The 21898-nt window shown below is 44.7% G+C and overlaps 1 protein-coding gene across 2 annotated transcripts in view; it reads right to left on the reverse strand.

Moving 5' to 3' along the window:
• The window catches only part of SNX30 (sorting nexin family member 30), a 258667-nt gene that overhangs the window by 47684 nt on the left and 189085 nt on the right, over positions 1-21898 (reverse strand). For both annotated transcript variants that reach the window (XM_069238619.1, XM_069238610.1), the window contains one exon: positions 8249-8407. In XM_069238619.1, coding sequence (XP_069094720.1) covers positions 8249-8407 — 159 coding nt within the window. The remainder of the gene's footprint in view (positions 1-8248; positions 8408-21898) is intronic.

Raw genomic sequence — 21898 nt, forward strand, 5'->3', positions numbered from 1 at the left:
CTTTCTACTGGACGTCAGGTTATGGCCAACGTTGGAGGACATGAAAGTGGAATTTCACCATGATAGTGACCATAACTCCCTGCTTCTCACTTTGCACAGGAGGTCCTTGAATACTCATTACACTGTTGTCCCTGAGCCACAATTGAATAACAGTATTACTCGTGTCAGTGGCAAAAAGTGCTGTCCAATCCAATATTTGATTATGGAGATTTATAAATTGTATATTAGTGCCATGGGGGAATATGAGGTTGCCAATATCCCAATTCTTACCATCCATGAGATAATGCTACTTAAGTTGCAGAATGTTTTTTATAAGAAAAGGCCCATCAAGCAATCTGATCACCCACCAAAGAACAAAGAGTGGTTTAATAAGGACTGTTTGAAGGCCAAACATCTATTAAAACTAGCCATTGTGTCCCGCTCCCAGGGGGGCGATTAGAGCAGCTAGACTAGCCTATTATAAAGTTATAGCGCAGGCTAAGAAAAGCCAGGATGATTTAGTCTGGCAGGACCGGTTGGCTGCTGACAGATCTAATAACAATAGGTCTTTTTGGGAAGTGCTGTCTGGTAGTCATAGAGAGGGCAAGAATATAATTCCTACCCATATCCAGCCTGAGAGTTGGGTTGACCATTTTTCTAATCTTTATGCTATGCCCTGTAATCCCTCCCCTTGTGACCCTGACTTTCAACAGTTAGCTGAAGTGAGTTCACCATCTGGTGATTCGGGTACGGATGTTTGTAAACAGGATGAATAAATTGTCTTCAACCTGGAGGAAACACTAGCTGCAATTAATTCCCTGAAACCCTCCAAAGCCCCAGGTCCAGATAAGATACCGGGGACCTATATAAGTCTCAGCCAGTGACCTGGTCCAGCTATATAAATATGATATGTAATGCAATAGCTGCGGGGGGTCCGATACCTAGTACTTAGAAAAGGGCTGAAATAGTTCCCATCTATAAAAAGGGAGTGGGGAACTCTCCTGGCAATTACAGACCTATTAGTCTTATAGATAATATTAAAAAACTATTTGCCAAGCAACTCCTGGAAAGGCTTTCAGACTGGGCTGACACCCATGAGATGAGATGTCATGAGATGAGATGTCTTCACTTCAAGCAGGTTTTCCCCCCAAAATCCGTACCGTGGATCAGGTTTTCAGGATGGCACTTTTATATTGGAACTATGTAACTTTGGCTAAACAAAAACTGTATGTTGCCTTCGTGGACCTTCGGTCTGCATTTGATATGGTCCTGAGAGGGAAATGATGGGATGTTCTATATAAAATAGGTACTCCAACGAACATAATCTACCTCCTACAAAGGTTACATGAGGGCACATACGCCCAGGTCAGATGGGGCAATCAGGGAGAACTGACATACCATATTCCTATCCAACGGCGGGTCCACCAGGGCTGTGTTTTGGCACCAACCTTATTTACGTTATACATAAATGAGGTGATACAAGCGGTGTCTTTTTGCCAAAATGATGCCCCTTCCTTAAACGAGCAAAAGATCCATATACTGCTTTTTGCGGATGACTCTCTCCTCATTTCCAAGACCCCAATGGGTTTCCAGAAGCTTGTGGACAAGTTTATTACCTTTTGTAGTGATCATGGGTTGGAATTAAATGCTAGTAAAACTAAATTGATGGTGTTTAGTCCACGACCAGCCAGAAGATGCACTATCACTCTAGCTGGGGCCCCTCTGGGGAAAGCAAGTTCAAAAGATTATCTGGGTGTGAGGATCTCTAATAAATTGCTCTGGGAAGAACAGATCAACAAGAGTGAGTCCCTTCTTCAGCATAGATCAGGGGCCATTTTGTGCTTTTATAAGAGCACAGCTACGAAAGCCGTTTCTCCGGCTATAAAGATCTATCTAGCCAAAGCGCAAAACGCTAATACTTATGGTGCTGAGGTGTGGGGCTCCTGTAAAACTTCTAAATTACTGGTGGGTGAGAACAATTTTGCTAGAGCACCTCTTGCATGCCCAGGTAGCACCCCATTGGTTCCCATTTTTTTGGATCTTGGCATTAAACGTATCTCTGACCTGATAGCCCTAAAACCGCTACTTTTCTGGGTAAGAATCTGGACAACTCCCCAGCTCGCTGTGTATAGGGACTCTCTCTGTGATCTTCTATAAAGACCTAATATAACTTCTGTCCCATGGTTTAGGCATGTTTCTACTTGGTCCATACCCTGGGGCTTGGGAACCATTGGGGGAACCCACAGGATTTAGAGAAGGTGCACAATTTGCCTTTGAAAATAGCATATTGGTCCGATGTCAGGAACAACTACCTCCTTGGCTCATCATATGGACGACTGACTAATACTTTCCTTGATTTTAAATGGTATCCCGAGTTTGAGCCTTTTAAAAAAAAATTACATTATTTTTTTTTAGAACTTATCCTGATACTCTGGGGAAGAGTTTGTATGTTCGCTTCCGTTATGGCTATTTACTGCTACTGTTTTTTGGTTGGCAGTTGGAGGTCACCGACGATATCTAGTTCATGTCCATGCTGTAACACTGTTCTGGAATCAGTTGAACATTTTATGTTCTTCTGTACAGCGTATGCCCTCCCTCAACGCAAGTGGATTCGCCCAGTTTGCCAGATGTTGGCCGTTAGGCAAATTGTTATTGCCCTTAGGATCTTAAAGAGTGATACTTCTGTTATTGTGATCCATGCAGTTAGCAAGCTCCTTGTGGCTGCATGGCATATACGGATTCATTTTTTTAATTTATTGTAATTTATAATTCTGTATGCTTTGGGATAAGTACTGGGAGGTCTTATTGGTTTTACCGTTAAAAATGGGTGATATTTTTATTGACTTACTTATTTTGTATTTCTTACTAAACTTTTATCTGTATATGTAATTATGTGAATGATGTTTTTTTGCTTTGATGGTTTATAACCGAATAAAGCTTGTATTATAATAATAATAATGTCATAACTCCTACTTGCAGCGGCAAAGGGTTTTCTTTCAATGTAAGCCTGCCTGAGGTGATGATTAACTTGAAGGTCAGACAGGTAAACCCAATAGGTGCATGGTGTTCTTCAACTTTTGGCAAACTATGGATGGTGAAGCATTTCCTGGTGCTAGGGCCAATGTCAAGCTTGTAGTACATGCATGCAGTAAAACAAGCGCAGCATAACGAAATGTGATTCAAATGCACTTTCATTAGTGCAACGGCTCTGGGTGATATATGCTCTGTTAAGTCCTACCACATAACAGTAACATTTGCAATCGATGAGGTGCAAATTACATTGCATATATTACAAACTTGTAACTAGGCCAAAAAGGCACCACCAAACCAGGTCTCTTTATTCATGGCAAGTTGTTTCACCAATGAATAGATGTCTGAAGACGCATGAGCCATGGTGCCTGATCACACTGCTAGTGCCAATCACAAGACCGTGGCAGTCAATGCACAGTGTAAGGGACAAATTGCTGAAACTATTTGGGCTCGGTGGGCTCCCAGGCTACTTCAGTCAAACTCCGCGCAGTTGGTCAATTAAAGTCTAAGTATGGAATAAACAGTGGTGGATATATGGGTTCGTGTATGGTAGAGGTTTGAACAATTTCTGCAGTCCTCCCTTATTTTCTGAATAGTATGTGCAGCCTGGAGCATAGGCCTGTGAGCAGTGGTGGCTGCCGCCTACACTAGTCCCAGTAGGGAGCTTAGAGCAGTAAGTGCAGCAGTCTTTTTTTGGCCAGCAGGCTTCTGAAAGGTCTGTTTTTTCTTAAACCACCACAATATCTTCATTTAATTTAGCTCACTGTTGGGGACTATGCCAGTTGTTAAATGCCATGAACCAAAGTTACACGCCTGAGATGCAGGCAAGGGTCTATAACGAGGGACAGAAACTTTAATAAAAAGTACAGCCCCAGGGAGAAGGGCTACACAGCTACTGAAAAATTCCACCCACTCAGAACAGAATGTTTCAAATTAAAAAGGAAGAAATCGAAGACAAACATTGGAATGTTCTAGCATTATGCTCTATAACATGCGCCACCACCATGCACAGTTTTCTCATGTTACTGCAAATGTTACAGTGATATTATCAATGATGTTTTAAAATATGTCCTGAGTGCTGTAATATCTGGGGTAATTAGCAGAGAATTGAGAGGGTGCGAGCCATAGTTAGCTTAGGGCACGAGATATTGTAACTTGAAATAACTAACTATAACAGCTTAAATTATGCGTTTTTTTACATTTGAAATGTGAGCCGAACTATAACGTCCCTGTAACCTTTGGTTTTTAAGTGAATTTGTATTGTTTTTTTTTTTTATTCTGTTTTCTAACTATAACATCCGTGTAATCTTTGTTTTTTTTTCAGTGAATGCTTTTTGTATTTTTAAAGTAAAGTCATTTTAATTACTTTACGTTATTCCAAAAATCACCATGCATAGCCTTCGGCCGTGCACGGTGTGGTTAGGCAAAGGTCCTGGTCTCCGGCCAGTTCCTTTAACAATCCAATCCTGCACCGCACCCCCCTCTTCAGGCCGATCTCAGCCCCGGGGACCTCATCCCTGGGGGCCAGCCTAAATATTAAAATAGTTTGAGGAGGGTGGCCTTGCGTTCCCCCTCCCCTGGTCAATTTTGGCCCTAGGGACCCCATCCCCTAAAGCCTGGACTAATTCTTTTTTTCAGGGAGGGGGCCACGCACTTCCCTCCCCAGGGATACTTTGGCCCCAGGTCATGACCTAATTATTTATACTTTAGTTTCGCAGAAGGGGACTGCGTGGCCCCATCCCCAGGCCAATCTACGCCCGGGAACCCCATTACCTGGACTGCGGCCTAATTATTTTTTGGGGGAGGGGGTAGGCTGCATCCCCCCCACCCTACCCAGGATACGGCCCCGGGGGACTGGCCCCCTTCCCCAGGCCAATCCAGGCTGCAGGGCCCCCAGCACCCGCCCATGTGAACTGGGTGCCCCCCAGGACACCCAGTCACAATGCTGGGGACCGTAGCGGGAGTCTGAAGTCCCCCACGGTCCCTCCTGGCTGCCCACCTCCTGCGGAAGTCAGCATTGCTGTCACAGAGAGGAAGCTGCTGAAGCAGATCCTCTCTCTCTGGGAAAGCAATATTCTCTGTCTCTGTGTATGCATCTCTGCGGGCAGCGAGACGGAGGAAACCTCTGCTCGCAGCGAGGGAGAGCTGATTGACAGCTCTTCCTAGCTATGAGCAGAGTGTTTGCGGTTACTTGGCAGCAGTTGTCAAAGCTGCCACCAATCCACAGCAAACAGCTATGTCCCGGGGGTGGGCACCATGGGACAAAGCAGGAGCCAGCCCCGGGGGTGAGGTGGTCCCAGGAGCGTTGGGGGTTGTCGGGTGGCCTCGGCCTCCTGGACTTACAAACATTACAAATATCAATGCCCACGAGACTCGGCTCACCAGAGGATTTAGGTATTCGTTTTTTTTTTTGTAATTTAGCCACGGATTTGCGACCCTATTGCGAATTCGCAGCATTTTTTTTTTTTTTTTTAAAGTTCTTTTCAGCCCTGGGGGGGTCCCTCTAGGACCCCAACCACCAGAGCTAAGGAATCAACATGTCCGTTACCTGGTCCCTTTTCTTTTTTACCTTTTTTTTGGTAGCAGAGTCCCAACATGGGTGCCAACACTTCCGTGTTGAAGTGTTGGCAGCCGATCAGATCTCAGCACGAGATCGGAAGGGGTTGTGAATAGTTTGCGTCCCTACATATACAAATTTTAATTTTCTTTAATTTCTCTAAACCAGATTTACACGAAATGACAAAAAGGTGGCTTTCTGGAACAGGCCCTAGCTTTCTGCCAAATTTGGTGCAATTCCATCCAGTGGTTTCTGAGCTATAACAGTTCAAAATCCCTATGGAAAAATTAATGGGGAAAAGGTGTTTTGGGCCCTCCCCCCTGTTTTTCTCAGCTCCCGCTAGGCATGTCACCCCGAACCTTTCCAGACAGATGCAGAAGTGAGTATTGTACTTTCTTGGACAATTTGGTGAAGATTCATCAATGGTGCCAAAGCTATTCGCAAAACAAACAAAAAAACGCTTTTTCTATAGAAGCTAGGTCCTAACTATAACTACCTTATATATATATATATATATATATATATATATACACACACATATATATATACACACACATATATATATATATATATATATATTCCAACAATTGACTCAGTCATACGTGGCACACATGGGATCTTCAATTGTATTGTTATCAATATACAATAAATATGGACTTCTGAAGATCCCATGTGTGCCGCGTAAGACTAAGTCAATTGTTGGAGTATCTACTACAGGGAAACGGCCCTTCCCTTGCGTGAGCACCAGCTACAGAAAGCGCCTGGAGGGGGGCATTTGTGGTGGGAATATATATATATATATATATATATATATATATATATATATATATATATATATATATATATATATATATATATATATATAAATAAATAAATCACTGAAAAACAAAGGTTAAAGTACTGTTAAAGTTATAGCTAGGTAAAATATTCAGTAACAACAACTCATGCTCTAAGGTAACTATATCTCGCACCCCCAAAATGCACAGTTGTCTCATCAAATTTATTGCAAACATTGCAGTGATATCAATGATGTCATGAGTGACATAATATGTGGGATAATTAGCAGTGCATGGCGAGTACATGAGTTATAGTTACTTGAGGTAACCATAACTGGTGAATTTCTATGTTTAGTGTTTTAAACATTACTTAGTTACTGAATGTTTTACCCAAATATAACGTTACTTTAACCTTGCATCCAGACAACTCCACACGGTGGGGGTTTGGCCACAAGGCCTGGTAGCCAATCCCACGCTGTGCAGGGCTGTGCGTGGCAGGATTGTTGGCCACAGGGCCTGATGGTGCAGCCTCCCTACCCCAAACCTTATTAGGCTCCAGGGACACCATCACTGGGGGGCAGAGTAATTAATAAAGGAAGGGGACTGAGTCCCAAGTCCTAATATGGCTGCCACTGGTTGAGTCGGAGGCATCCAATCAGATCTCAGCAGGAGATTTGTTGGATCCACTGAGGCTTCTGTTCCCTAGATATACAAAGTTTGCGAGCATTAATTGCTCAAAAAATACTGAACGGAATTACTTCAAATCACAAAAAGCACTCTTTCTAGACCATGATCTGCCTTTCTGCAAATCTGATGTAAATCCGTTCAACAGTTTGAGCTGTAGCTGTGTCTAAAGTTCCTATGGAAAAATGAATTGGGAAAACGCATTGTGGGCCACTCCTTTTTTCTTGGCCCCACCTTGACGGATCACCCCGAAACTTTGCATGAATGTTATAGTTAGGTTCTGAATTTACTTGCGCAAACCATATAAGTTCAGTACTTATAGTTTGAGTTATTTAAAATTACTCTATCTTGCACCCTATGGTAACTATAACTCACGAGCTCAACCATGCACAGTACTCTCACCATTAATATCTATTGCAAATGTAGTGATAATATCAATGATGCCACAGAAGGTGTCATCAATGATATGTGGAGTAATTAGCTGTGAATGGCAAAGGCGCAAGTTATGAAATAACTAACTATAACTGCTGAATATCTGTGGTTTTGTACGAGTATTTTCAGAACCTAACTACAGCATCCCTGTAACCTTTGGTTTTTGCAGTGAATTTCAAGTTTTTAACGTTGATCCAACCCCTGCCGTGCACAGCTCACATTGGCCACAGGGCCTGCAGCCAACCCCTATAACCACCCAACCTCATGCCACGCACGGTCTTCGACAGGGGTTGGCTACAGGGCCTCTCTCTGTGAGTGGATCTCTGAGCGGGTGCTTTAGTGTCTGAGTGGGTGCATGGGTTGCATGACCTGGAGCAATGACGCACTTTCGGCAATCTCGCCTAAAAAGTACAGCATGAAATGCCTGAAAGTACACAAGGTTACGCCTGTGTAACAAAAAGTTTCACTTGGGTCTAGTTTGGATCCCAATGACAGTATCCTATTATTGACCACAAATGCCACAAGCATTATTCAGCTCCTACAAGGAGCGGGGAAAAGCACTTTAACATAGCTTGTCCTGTGCAAAAATCAATAAACTAATGCTCTTTTTTATTCCATTAAAAATATTTTGTGATTATTATTTATTTAGACAATACTTGTCACCGCTTCTGCTTTGATTACGTTAGAATGACTTCACAAGGAATTACTTCACAAGGATATCCTTTCCATGCTTCCAACACATCCCTTTTTTAGAGCATATCAAAAACAACATAAATAATGATGCTCCTACCTTGGCGGTGAGAAAGACGCAGAAGTGCTCATTAAAGGAGAGGACTGGGTGGTCAGCGATTCTTTTCAAGAATTTATCCAAAGCTTTCCTCCTGGTCTCAACAAACTCTTCGGAGAACCGATCAACAACCCCCTTAACCACAAATTTCTCTGGTAGGGGCTGCAAAGAAAGGAAAATTGTGTTAAGAGATTGAGTACCAAAAGATCAAAAAAGCAGGATAGAGTGCAACCTGACCCAATAGGCATTTCAGAGAACTGCAATTTATTCATAGTTTCATAATGAAAGCAGGCGCTCAAGCATCTCAATTTAGATCAGTGATGCTGGAAAATTACACTGTATGTGACTATGCTAACTGTTTGCAACATCGCCAAAGCAGGCATGTGCACAGAACACTACGGGACGTTCACCAAACAGGGAGGAGGACTAAAGTAACTAGTCCTCAAAGTGACATGCCCTGAATCTCTTGCCAGGCTTTGCTGATTACCACCAATTTAACAAAATTAGATCCTCACAGAGTTTGGTGACAGCTTGTCATCTGTCTGACTCCTAGCTATATACTCAGCTCTCTAATAGACTTCCACTCACTCCTTACCAGCACTCCATGCTCACCTTGGCACTAAACAAGCACTGTGGAAGCAAACAAGTCTGTCTTTCAAGTTTCAACGCAGCTAAAACCAGGTAGGCTGGGCCTTCTGGGTATTTACACACACTGTTTCAGTCCAGGACTTTTGTAGACTATCTAATGCATCCTGGTTGTTTAGTCCTGTTGTCTTCAACTGAAGTAATAAGTAGATTAACTCATCGGAAACCAATGATTTGTCAATGAAAATGTCAGGACTGAAGCAGTGCCTATAATGACCTGTAGCGAGGAGTTCACTATAACCACAGGAATTCATAAATGCTGTTTACACGTGTTACATCCAGAAAAAAACACATTAAAGCTTGCCATGTTAGCCTGGCTAATGCTGAAAAAAAAAGTAGCAAAAAGGATTGCTTTTTATATGTAATGTATACAAGAGGCAGAACTGAATGTGACAGTGTGGTGAGTGTACTTTTCAGATGTAGACACAACCAAATGGAAGCAATTCCTGCAAATTGGAACAACCAAAACCACACAGTTACAGCGTAATACGCATCTGGTTGGGGCCCACGCTCGGTATATTTTAAAGATTTAGAAACAATATGTCTGACTGCGTCCCTGACAAGCCAGACCTAGAGATCGAGAGTGAGACCTGCAGGATCTGTGGCGCTGCTGGGATCTGCAGGATCAAGGAACGGAGAGCGGGTATAGATTCCAAAGAAATCCTCTCATGCATCCTTGCTGGCACAGAACAGCACAATATACTGAACTCTTTCGTGCAATGGCCTTTTCTGATGGCCACGAGGGCTGTAGATAGTAACTTACTACCAACAGCTATATGTCAAAACAGTAAGGAGAAATGTCAGGACTTTAAAGGGGGGGCAAAAGAACAGTGGCTCCCCACTGAATTAGGTGACGGTCATTGCAGATTGAGAAGTAAAATACAGTCGCTCAAGACATGATGAGATCGAGGAGGGATTGACCAACTCCTGTGGGATAAAACAATGAAAGAAACACTGGTGAAATGTTGCGATATCGGATTTGGATGCGTTTCCCACCAACCGATTAACTATTGTATGCTTTTAACTAAACTGAAAAGCCCAGGGTTCTGTTTAGCTAAACACTTATGTATTTCGTACATATTTAAACAGTAAAAGAAAACGTGTACTGTAACACATTGTATCCATGGGTAATCCAGACCCAGCTTCTTCCTGGATGCGCCCACCCCCACCCCCCAAGGCTGCATAATACTAGTGTAGCCAGTGTGGAAACAGCAGGGTACCTCACAATGCTGGATGTCCACTTCCTCTGCGCTGGCCTCTGAGAGGCAGTCATCAACACTAGCCACCAACACTAGTAGGCGTAAGAGAGCCACAGTAGGGTTAAGAAAGTAGTGGCTAGGTAAAGTGGCACATAGTGGCATAATCTGATGAGCTGTGGTGTTTGTATGTTTAAGGGCAGACATGCTACCACCTGAGGCAAACATCTTTCCAAAGGGCGCGGATACAAGGATGTGTTTTGATGGCAGCAGAATGCTATTATTCGGGGCAATGGCTGGCTGTAAAAATTGGCAAACATGGGAATAAACCACCGGGATTTGGGTCATGGGTAGGAGAGTGTTATTAAAGCAATGATTATGAGGGATAGCGGCACGCTAATTTGGGGTTAGTGACCTATTGGTGCCTATTTTCATCCTAATAGCAAACTAAACCACGTATTTGAGGTATACAACTATTGTGACAAATTAATATTCTAGTGATTATTTTTTTTTTTAAACAACCAGCCCAACGTAGGTGCCCACTGCTGAATCAAGAAGATGCTTTAGGGACTGCAGAATTTCACTCAAGAGTTCCACTTTAGACAAACGTTGGCTGTTTGAAAGGTCAGTTACTAAACAAATGAGCTACCTTTGCCTGCATATAACCACCACATCCCACATCCTATTGACACGGACTGGCATCAAGATTGCCCAGTTTTACCTATGTCCTCGTGCCTTACCAAACCACAGGTTTAAGGTGTGTTTTTAAATTGAGCATGTTTCCTTTTGGGTATCAGACTTCCTTTTTTATTTCATTTTTATTGACCTTTAACAAAAGCAGAGCAAATAAACCATAATGGAAACAGAGTGCTTGGGTGACACATATATATATATGTCATGTCATATAGGCAGGTGTAGATTTAGGCAATCCGCATTATGGAAATGGCAGATACGGAAATAAGAGAGAGAAGAGAGAATTAGAACAAGCACTTGCAATGCTGCATACAACTAAAGCACTTCCATTTACCTTTTTCCTTTATCTGCAGCCAAAATTGAAAACGTTGCCATTTAGCATCCTAATTTAAATCTGCCATGCTAATTCCAATAGAATCCTATTTTCACCATCACACCGCCAGAGTTGCTGCCTGGCTAACGCAATTCATGCGACACGTGGAGGAACAACATCTGGGGACCGATGACAACGCTTAAGCATGACTTTATCAGGTTTGCTAACCCTGATGAGCCCGAATGAATAACAACAACGCAGGATCCGCAGCTGCCTGGGTCGGTGGCCCCATCCAGACAACTATTCCGCAGGGAGCACAGAAGCCAGCACGCACATCCCTCCTACTCGCAATACTGAAACAACTGAATACGTTCTAAACTAAAATATCAACACTTTTCCTTTAAAGATGTAGACACTGGCTAGACCGACAGTGTACACCAGAATTTGGGCATTTTTTGGGCCACCCAGAATCCCATTTAGGCCGTTGAGTCTTGATATATGGAAAACAACTACTTTTTTCTGGGTGATAAGCAAAAAAGGATGTTCTAATGGAACGTAGGCCAGAGGCGGTAGTACATAACATCCCATCTATTATTGTTGCGGTGTAGGCCAAAAAGCCTCACGCGTATTAAAAGAAAAAAATCCAGAAACCAAAGGCCCCAGAGGACATTCCAATGGAAGGCCTGTCTGTCCTTAAGAAGGAATTGTCACTCACCGAGAAGATGAAATGGTGCTCAAGGTGATACCGTCACTCTCGCCTACAACCCCTGGAGCAGAGTCCCTGACTGTTACGATCCCTCAGTGTAAACCACGTATCCTGAGAGCGGATTGCCCAGCACTTAAGACACTATTATTAGCCAGGGATCCGCCCTAGGGAGCCTCAGCGTTCCAGAAATGACGAGAACCGCACTGAAAGGAGTACTTTTCTAGACAGCAAAACCACGGACAGCGTGGCGTTAACACAAGGAAATTCCATGTGTCATCAGTGAAAGCCTCTGCCAAGTGCTCCTTAGAGGGAGCAAGCGTTAAAGAGAGGCTGCATGTGCCCTTCACAAAGAAATGACCCGCACAATTCTGTGAGCTAAAGCCGGTATGTCCGCTCCCGAGGTGGACATGCCCCTCCCTGTAAGCCACGTGTATAAGGGACCGATTGACCCTTACAGATGCAAACGTTCGCCCTGAAGCCAACAGGAGACATATGAGTGTCTTTCTCTGCTATGTGTGTCACTGTGGTGCCTATACCTCACCCACGGCGTTGACACACAAACCCTGCGTTTCCCACCCTCCCCACTGCTTGGGCACTCGCCCCGGGTCATGCTGCCTGGAGCTGCAGGGAGGCAGCTGCCGGTGTCCTGTGGCCCGGGAGGAGAGTGAGCTTAAACCTGCTCAGCTGCAGCCGATAGTGCGTGGCCGGATCTGAAAGCCAAGACAAGCCCCACCCTCACTGAAAAGAAGTGAGACGAAAGCACACGCCTACCAAAATCAGCCCAACACATTGAAAATCGCACCCCAAAAAACATAGAATAACTAAAAGCAAAGTACCTCAGTCAGTATTTTATTGAATGGCTGAAAGTGCAGCTTCCGAAACTCCTATGTTTTCTCAAAGTAATGTCCTTCAAAGCATTATGGTGCGAGTTTCCCCAGAGTGCAGTGAATATTGTAGTATTGGCTCTCCCACTGTCAGGAGAGAAACTTCGAGGATTTCTGTGTTTTTTGACCAATTATAAGTGTTTTTGTGAAATCTATGGTGGGCAGAGGGGAGAGACAAAAGAAATTACTAATTAACAATGTGACGAGTGCCCCAATACCGCTGATGGAGTTCGCGCTGTTAGCGTCATGGCCACCATGGAGCACGAAGGGGAAAGAGGCAAAAGAAAAAAGTTTGTCCACTTTGATGTATATAGGCAATGAGGCAATAATCCATGTAACAGAGTCAGTCTCAAGGCAGTAACAAAACTGCCCTAGGGCGAGACAAATGTAAAGCATTTACCAATTACATCATGGGATTTTTGAAAGGTAAGCCCAAGAACGAGTGAAAGTGATGGGTGTGAGATGGGTGTGGTTAAAAGCCCACAGAATACTTACAATAGGTCAAAAAGCTCTTGCCCTGTGAGGGATAGGGTAGGTAAGTAACTATAGCTATAATAAAAATCTAATATTATCTAATATTATCCGAAAAGGAATGGCCCCCCCCATTCCTTTTCGGATACTTGACAGCTTGTAGATACAGATCTGCGCTGTTTCGGAGAGCTTTTGAAGAAGAAACACCACACCTGATGCAAAATATTGTTATAGTTCTTCCAACCAGCAAGGTAGGTTTTAATGCCAATAGTGAACAATAAGTACAGCAAGTGGAAATCCTATTCATAGTTAAAGGGAGTAGAATCAAATGTGGAAACATCTGTAGTGAGTGAGCATATTCAACTTAATATTGGTAGCGAAGATTGAGTATATGGTGTTCTCTAATTGAGCCCAAAAGTGGTCAATATATTTGCACTGGAAGATAAGGTGTTCAAAGTCTCCTACAATGCCAGGAGAGGTTAGAATCGACCAGTCCTAGTTTGTGCATCCTTTCTGGAGTCCAGAATATTCTGTACATACTCTGGATCGGCTCTGAGAAATTAGGTGGGAATATTGTTTATCGGGTATTTTTCTCAATTCGGACCCATATTACTTCTGAGGAAGGAAGAGAGGATGTTGTTGGAAATGCACATGACACCTTTTTTTTTTATATAATCATTATCAGAACGACGACCGTTTTCTAGCAGTTTAGATATGGTAGATGCAATGTGACCTTTGTCAGAGATGGCAACAAGGAATTTTATACAACCAGTAGTATGTATTTTGCCTAAAATTCAAATTACACCTTACATTTTTAAATCCTGGCAAAAGATAATGGGGATTCAGGTGAGCCAGTTTTTTCAAGGAGAACACCTGATTTTGCCTATATTTCCCAAAACCCGAGTCTGGGAACCATTTTGATATGAGGGTTAAACAAGATAGAGAGTAGGTAGATTTTATAATTTTATTTTGAAAACATTTGTCTAGAGAATGTATTGCCATAACAGTATCTTTAAGAATCTGGTATGAGTGTGTGACCTTCATTCGTTTCAGTATTATTTGGTTTATTAGAGCTTATGGGTTGGCTCAATCTCCTATGTCAGCCCATAGAGGAATAGAGGCAAGATCAGGGTTTATCCAATGGATACCTTGTCTGGTGAGGAAAGCTGTCTGATAGTTGATGAAGTTAGGTATCCCCCACAGCACCTGAAAATGTGTTTTTGTGACGTTTGTATAGTGAAATCCAAGCTTTTTTATTCCTTCATATCAAGTTTACAATAAGAACATCAGTATTTTTATAAAAATTGTCAGTTTGTAAGGAAGCATCCCAAGAACAAAGTTTACCCGTGGAGAAACCATCATTTCAGCAGTTTCAATGCATTCCCTCCAGGCAATACATTTTGGGAACCATGCTTCAAGTATGCTTTTGATTTTAGATATTAGCTTAGTTTCATTTTGTGATCTTGTCTCAGATAGAAATAGATTAAATAAAAGACCTAAATAATTTAAACAAGAGGGTGGTTGTCATTTTAATTTGGAGATTAGGGTCAGGTGTAGGAGATAAAATACATTAAGGGGATTTTTTTTTCTTTCCTCTGTTAGGGGAATGTCCCGAAATTGCGGTGTTTTTTTTTAATACAATTTAAAGCGCTGGAATTGCAGGCTCTGCCTCACTGTAAAAGAAGATTATCTGCATAGGCAGCTAGTTTCTGAGGTCTAGAGGAGTAGAGAATCCCTTGAATTTCATTACAGATGGTAGAAAGCAGTGGTTCTATAGATAATAGGAAACGTAAGGCACATCCTTGCCCAGTACCTTGATGGAGTAACCCCCACTCACCTGGTCAGTGAACTGCTCTACCCCCCCCCATGTAGCTCCACCTGTAAGTGCAGCCCGTGTCTGATTGAACTCGGACCCCGGTCAGAAGTTCGAGGCCCTCCTCCACCCACAGGCTCCTATCTGCACCTCATCCCTGGTGTCTAGTGGGAGAGCCTTGTTCTTCCACTAGGCTGTCTCTTTCTCTCGGTCTTCCCCCTTTGTGCTTTTCGGCTTCTCTGTCTTCTCCCTTGCACTTTCTGTGCTTTTCTCTAATTCCTCTTTTGTCTGTGTTTTTCTACCCTCTTTTTCCAGTTTTTCTCTTCCGATCTATTTTACCCCTTCTCGCTTCCCTCTCCCCATGGCCCTCCCCCCTTTTTCACGCTGTTTTACCACTCCCGCCTCCCATCTGACCTCTCCTCCCCCTACTTAATGGTGGCTGCTGCGCGGTGCACCGCTGGTGTGCAGAAGGTGCACCAAAGGGAAGCCCATCTGCGCCTGTTCGCGACCCGACTGCGACCAGCGCCAGGACCCCTGGACCTCCCACCCACCACCTCTACACACCAGAAGCACTCCACGCACTCAACCCAGGACGCAACAACTGCAAGCCCTCATCACCGGCAGACACCCACAGACCCGTCAGCTGCCTCCACTGCCACCTATCCTCCACCACCACCAAGACCTTTGATCCGGCACAACCCATCCGCAACACACTCACACTGAAGATCCTGAAATGCATCCTCCTCAACGTCCGCTCCCTCCACAAACACGCCACCAAAATCTGGGACCTCCTTGACAGCACCACCCTGGAGGTCGCATTCCTCAATGAAACCTGGACCAACACCACCCTTGGCCGGACATTGCATCGCCATTCCCCAGGGATACAAGATCACCCGGATAGAGTGCCCCAGCTCTCCGGGGAGTTGGGGGGGGGGGGTAGAGAGGGTGTGACATCGCCATCGCCCACAAGTCTAGCATCCGACTGAGTACACAATCAGAAGCCTGATGGAACACCTCCACTTCAAACATCAGACAAGTCTAGCGTCCACCCTCAGGGGAACCCTCATCTACCGCCCACCCGGGCCATGCTCACATTTTTCCGACTCCATCACAGCCAGTATCACTGCACAAGCCATCACAGCCTCAAACTACACCCTGCTGGGAGACCTTAACTTCCACCTCGACAACCTACAAGACCCCAACACGTATCTCTCCTAGACAACCTCCACAACATAGGGCTCCGACAGATCGTAACGGAACCAAGGCATTCAGCAGGACACACCCTCCACCCCATCTTCACAACAGGAACCTCCACCACCTTCAGCCACACCTCCGAACTTCAATGGACCGACCATTGCTGCATCCATTTCACCTTCAACACACCCACCATCATCAGACCAACACCAACCATCCCGTAAAAGCTGGGCAAGAATCACTGACAACCAGCTCCCATCAACTCTCGCCAACTCCACCCCCGCAACTGCACACAACGACGACCCGAACATCGCAGCCCGTACCTTGCACAAATGGATCGCCGACTGTGCCAACACCATAGCCCCCCTCAAAAAGAACAGCACCCACACCAAGAAAGCCAGCTGGTTCACTGCAGAACTCTGAGAATTCAGACGCACATGTCAACGCGTCAAGAAAATCTGGAGAAACACCAAATCTACAGAAGCCCAACTTTAGAGAAGCCACTACCGCACACCACAATTCTCATCAAAAGCACCAGAAAGAAAGCAATACAAGAAAGAATATCCACACACACACAAACACCAAGGAACTCTTCAGCATCATCAAGGAGTTCGCCCAACCCAACAGCGAATAAACAGGCATCCCACCCTCACAAGATCGCTGCAACAAACTCAACACATACTTCCACCACAAAATCAAAACCATTTACGACAACTTCAGCGAGGACAACCTACATGCAGAAGTCCCTCCACCGGAACCTGACACCAAAAAAACAGCTATCACCAACCGGACCCCCCTCACCACCGAAGATACACTCTAGTCAATGAGGACCATACACTCCGGGACCCCCATGGACCCATGCCCCCACCACATCTTCAACAGAGCCGCTGAAACCATCGCCAACAAGCGCCGCCTCACTATCAACCGCTCCCTAGCAAACGCCGCCTTCCCCGATGACTGGAAACACTGAGATCAACCCTCTTCTCAAGAAACTCTCGGCAGACCACACCAACCTCAAGAACTACAGGCCCATGCTCCCTTTTCCAGTGAAAGTCATTGAGAAAGCCATCAACAGCCAACTCGCCACTTTCATCAAAGACCACAGCATCCGCAACACCTACCAATCTGGCTTCAGATAAAACCACAGCACTGAAATAGCCCTCCTAGCCGCAACGGACATCCGCTCCCTGCTGGGCAAGGGAGACACTGCAGCCCTCATCCTGCTTGACCTCTTGGCGGCCTTCGACACAGTCTCCCACCACACCCTGATATGCAGACTTCACGAGGCCGGCATCAGAGACAAGGCCCTAGAGACTGGATTCGATCTTTTGTCTCTGGCAGAACTCAACGAGTAAGACTTCCCCCCTTCCTACCGGACCCCACACCCACAACCTGTAGAGTTCCCCAGGGATCCTCTCTTAGCACCACGCTGTTTAACATCTACATGGCCCCACTAGCCGCCATCGTCCGTAACTACGGACTCAACATTGTCTCCTAAGCTGACAACACCCAAGTCATCCTCTCCCTATCCAACAAGCCCGACACAACTTCCACAAAGGCATGGGAGCAGTTAGCAACTGGATGAAAAGCAGCTGCCTACAACTCAACACAGACAAAACTGAAGTACTCATCATGGGCCCTCAACCGATGCGTGGAACGACTCCTGGAGGCCCTCCACACTCGGAAGCCCACCCACCCCCACGAACCAAGCCCGCAACCTTGAAATCATCCTGGACTCGAAACTCAACATGGACCACCAAGTCAACTCACTTGCCTCCACCTCCTTCCGCACCCTTCGCCTCCTACGCAATACATTCAAATGGATACCCAGCGAACACCGTAAGCCCATCACACATGCCCTTGTTACCTGCAGACTGGACTACGGCAACGCACTCTACGCCGGAATCAACAAGAAAATCACCCACAAACTATTGAACATACAGAATGCCACCACCAGACTGGTCCCCGACCTACCCCAACACTGTCACATCTCCAAACACCTGTGCACACTACACTGGCTCCCCACAGAGAAAAGAATCACCTTCAAGATCCTCATCCACGTATACAAATTTCACCGTCAATTTTGATGTGAGTGGAAAGTTTGTAGTAAACGGAAAGAACCATACAGGTGGAACGTGGTCCTAGGTTAAATATATTCAAAACTCCTTCCAGCAAGGGCTTTTATGACCTCTAGTGCCATGGCCATATCTGCAAAGGGGAGTTAGGCAGCCATCTCAATCACAAGGCAGAATAAGTGGAAATGGTCTGCTGCGAGTCTACCCATATCAAAGCCAGTTAAGGTAAGATGAACAACAGAGGGCAGGACCTTCTCTAGCCTGAATGCTAGCTAGCACTTTCACATATATTTTATAGCCGTCATTTAGAAGTGAAATAGGTCGATAGTTTTTATTATCTAGAGGGTATTTAAGTTCTTTGTGGATTACCACAACGTAGGTTTCAGAAGCACTACCTTCGAATTTCCTCAGAGTATTCAAAATGTGAGAATAGTTTTTGGGTGTGTGAATGTAATGAGCCTTAAAATGTTTTATAAACTGAAGCAGGAAAGCCGTCAGTCAGGTCCTAGGGGTTTCTTCGCTTTGACAAATTTAATAGCTAATACTATTTCTTTCTTAATTTCTTTGCTTAAAAAAAAACTCTTTGGAGGAGTCTGTGATCTTTGTCAGGTTATGTAGTTGGGAAATGTTGGTCTTTGTATTAATTAAGACCTTACAGAAGAAGAAAAACTAATTGAAGATCTCCGTAGGGTCTAAATGAATAGAACTGATTTTTTTCTCTACTTGCTGGTATCCATATCCTCGTGAATTTCTAGTTCAGTAGTGAGTTGTTTTTTGGCTTGATTGCGTTCAATCCGGTTAAGGGCTCTGATTTTGTCTGACCCAACATGCACAATCACTATGGATTTTTATTAAATTCATATTTTAGGAGGTTCAATTTTGAGGCCAACATTAGAGTGGCATGAATGAACTCTATCTGATCCAAGCTGTTAGTTAGTTCTAGTTCTAATAATCTTTTGTTTACATTCTTATTTTTTCCACTCCTTATGAAAAGGCTCACACCTCTGATTGTGGTTTTCACTGCATCTCAAAAAGTTTCAGGGAAAAGGTCTGGAGTGAACTGAAGAAGATTGACGCTAACGAATATACGGTCAATTCTTGACAGCCACAGGAAATGCCCCAAACATAACGTGAACACATCACATTTTCACAAAGAAACCAGACCTATTTTTTGCAAAGTGTCTAGCTATGGATTTTGGCCTCTAGCTCAGCTGGCACCTAGGAAAACCTACCAAACCTGTGCATTTTTTAAAACTAGACACCTATGGGAATCCAAGATGGGGGTGACTTGTGGGGCTCTCTCCAGGGTCTGTTACCCAGAATCCTTTGCAAACCTCAACATTTTGGTGATAGAAAGTTCTGGAATCTGAGAGGAGCCACAAATTTCCTTCCACCAAGCATTCCCCACATCTCCCTATAAAAATGGTACCTGACTTGTGTGGGTAGGCCTAGTGCCCATGACAGGAAATGCCCCAAAGCACTACGTGGAGATATCAAAATCAACAAATACAAAACTAGCTGTTTTTGCAGGGGCGTGGGGGGGCACCTGCGTTTTTGGTCCTGGGCTCAGCAGCCATCTAGGGAAGCCTACCTAATCCAGACATTTCTGAAAACTAGACACTTGAGGGAGTCCAGGGAGGTGTGACTTGCATGTATCCCTGGGTGTTTTCTTACCCAGAATCCTCAGCAAACCTCAAATTTAGCTATTAAAAAAAACAAAAAACAAACACATTTTCCCCACATTTCTGTGTGGGATCACTCCACTGGCACAAATTTCCTACCACCCAACGTTCTCCTCAGTCTCCCGATAAAAATGATATCTCACTTGTTTAAGTGGGCCAAGTGCCTATGACAGGGAAGAGCCAAAAACATGTGGAAATTGAGGGGGAGCCAACGCAGGTCCAAAAGGGCAGTTTGGAAGAAAAAAAAAATGTTGAAGTTGACAAGTGGGGCAGAATTTTTATTGGTATAGATGCAATAATGCTGGGTGGTAGGAATATTGTGGATTCCTGCAGATTCCGGAAAGTTCCATCACAAAAATGGGTGATTTCAAGCACAGTTGGAGGTTTGCAGGGCATTGTGGCTAAGAAAATGGTGTGGGGTGCATGTGAAGCACACCACCCTGGACTCACCCGGATGTTTATTTTTCATGTGTGTCTAGGTCTCGTAGATGTTTCTACACGCAGCGTCCCAAAGCCTAAGAAGTGCAGCCCTCACCATTCCCAAAACCCAAAATAATCAAATGTCCTCTTGCTTGTCATGGGATAAGATGTTTTAGTGTGCGGGGGGAGAGCTGAAAGACTGTTACCCCCTTCAGTTAGGGTGGGGGCATAACCATGCCAATACTTCTTGGTAGCCACCACCCCACTATTTTTTTTGTTTAATTCCCTGGCATCTAGTAGGCTTTTTGTCCCTCCCAAGCCCTGGGAGGTGATAGGGGGTAATTGCCCCAGCTGCCCACTGGTGGGCAGAACAACTTTGTCCCCATTATTTGAAGTGAAAGTATGTCCATACCCCCACCCGCTTAAAAAAAAAAAAAAAAAAAAAAAAACACTGGTCTCTGCTGGGCTTTCTGCCCGCCTTGGGGGCAGATGGGCCTTACAAAATTAGGTTGACCTGCCCCCAAGGGGGGGCAGAAATGGCCAACAGTAATGTGCCCCCATGGGGAGCGACCCTTGCCCAAGGGGCTGCCCCCCCCAAACAAAACACACACACACAGCAATCCCTAGTGCCCAAGTGGTTTCTGCCCACCCCGGGGGCAGACCAGCCAAATAGAAATAGGCTGATCTGCCCCCAAGGGGGCCAGAAATGATCCAAAAGAAATTTGCCCCCCAGGGGCGCGACCCTTGCCTAAGGGGTCACTCCCCCTCTGTAAAAAGAAATTACAAAAATAAAAAAATACCTGGTGCCTAGTGGTTTCTTCCCCCTTGGGGGCAGACTGGCCTAATACAAATATACCAATCTGCTCCCAGGGGGGCAGAAATAGCCTAAAAAGAAGGAATCTGTCCCCCAGGGGAGCGACCCTTGCCTAAGGGATGGCTCCCCTTGCATCAAACTGATGAGAAAAAAAAAATCCCTAGTGCCTAGTGGTTTCTGCCTTCCCTTGGGGGCAGATTGGCCTAATAAAAATAGGCCAATCTTGCCTAAGGGGTCGCTCCCCACGTGTAAAAAATAAAAATAAATAAAAATCCCTGGTGCCTAGTGGCTTCTGCACCCCCTGGGGAAAGATCAGCCTAATTAAAATAGGCCGATCTGGCGGAGGGAGGGAAGTGGGGGGTGGTGGTGGGGGGGCAGAAAAGGTATCATAAATAATTGCCCCCCAGGGGAGCGACCCTTGCTCAAGGGGCTGCTTCCCTTTATATGGAAACAAACAAACAGATACTAACACAAAATCCCTGGTGTCCAGTGGACATTTCTGCAGCCTGATCGCTTTACAATGCTAAATGCTAACCGTTACGTCCTTGGCGGGAAGGGGTTAACTCATGAATACTTGTGTGATGCAGGAAATATTTGCCTGCTCTCAGACCTACTTCATGTGAGATCGCTGCATACAGGGACACAAAATCTATAGAGACTAATAGAGCTTGCCATGCTATGTCCTCCAACAACATTAAGAAATCACCTATATACTTTTATGTATGAATTCAAATTTATCACCATAGG

The sequence above is a fragment of the Pleurodeles waltl genome, chromosome 1_2 (genome assembly GCF_031143425.1).
Source record: "Pleurodeles waltl isolate 20211129_DDA chromosome 1_2, aPleWal1.hap1.20221129, whole genome shotgun sequence".
Taxonomy (NCBI): domain Eukaryota; kingdom Metazoa; phylum Chordata; class Amphibia; order Caudata; family Salamandridae; genus Pleurodeles; species Pleurodeles waltl.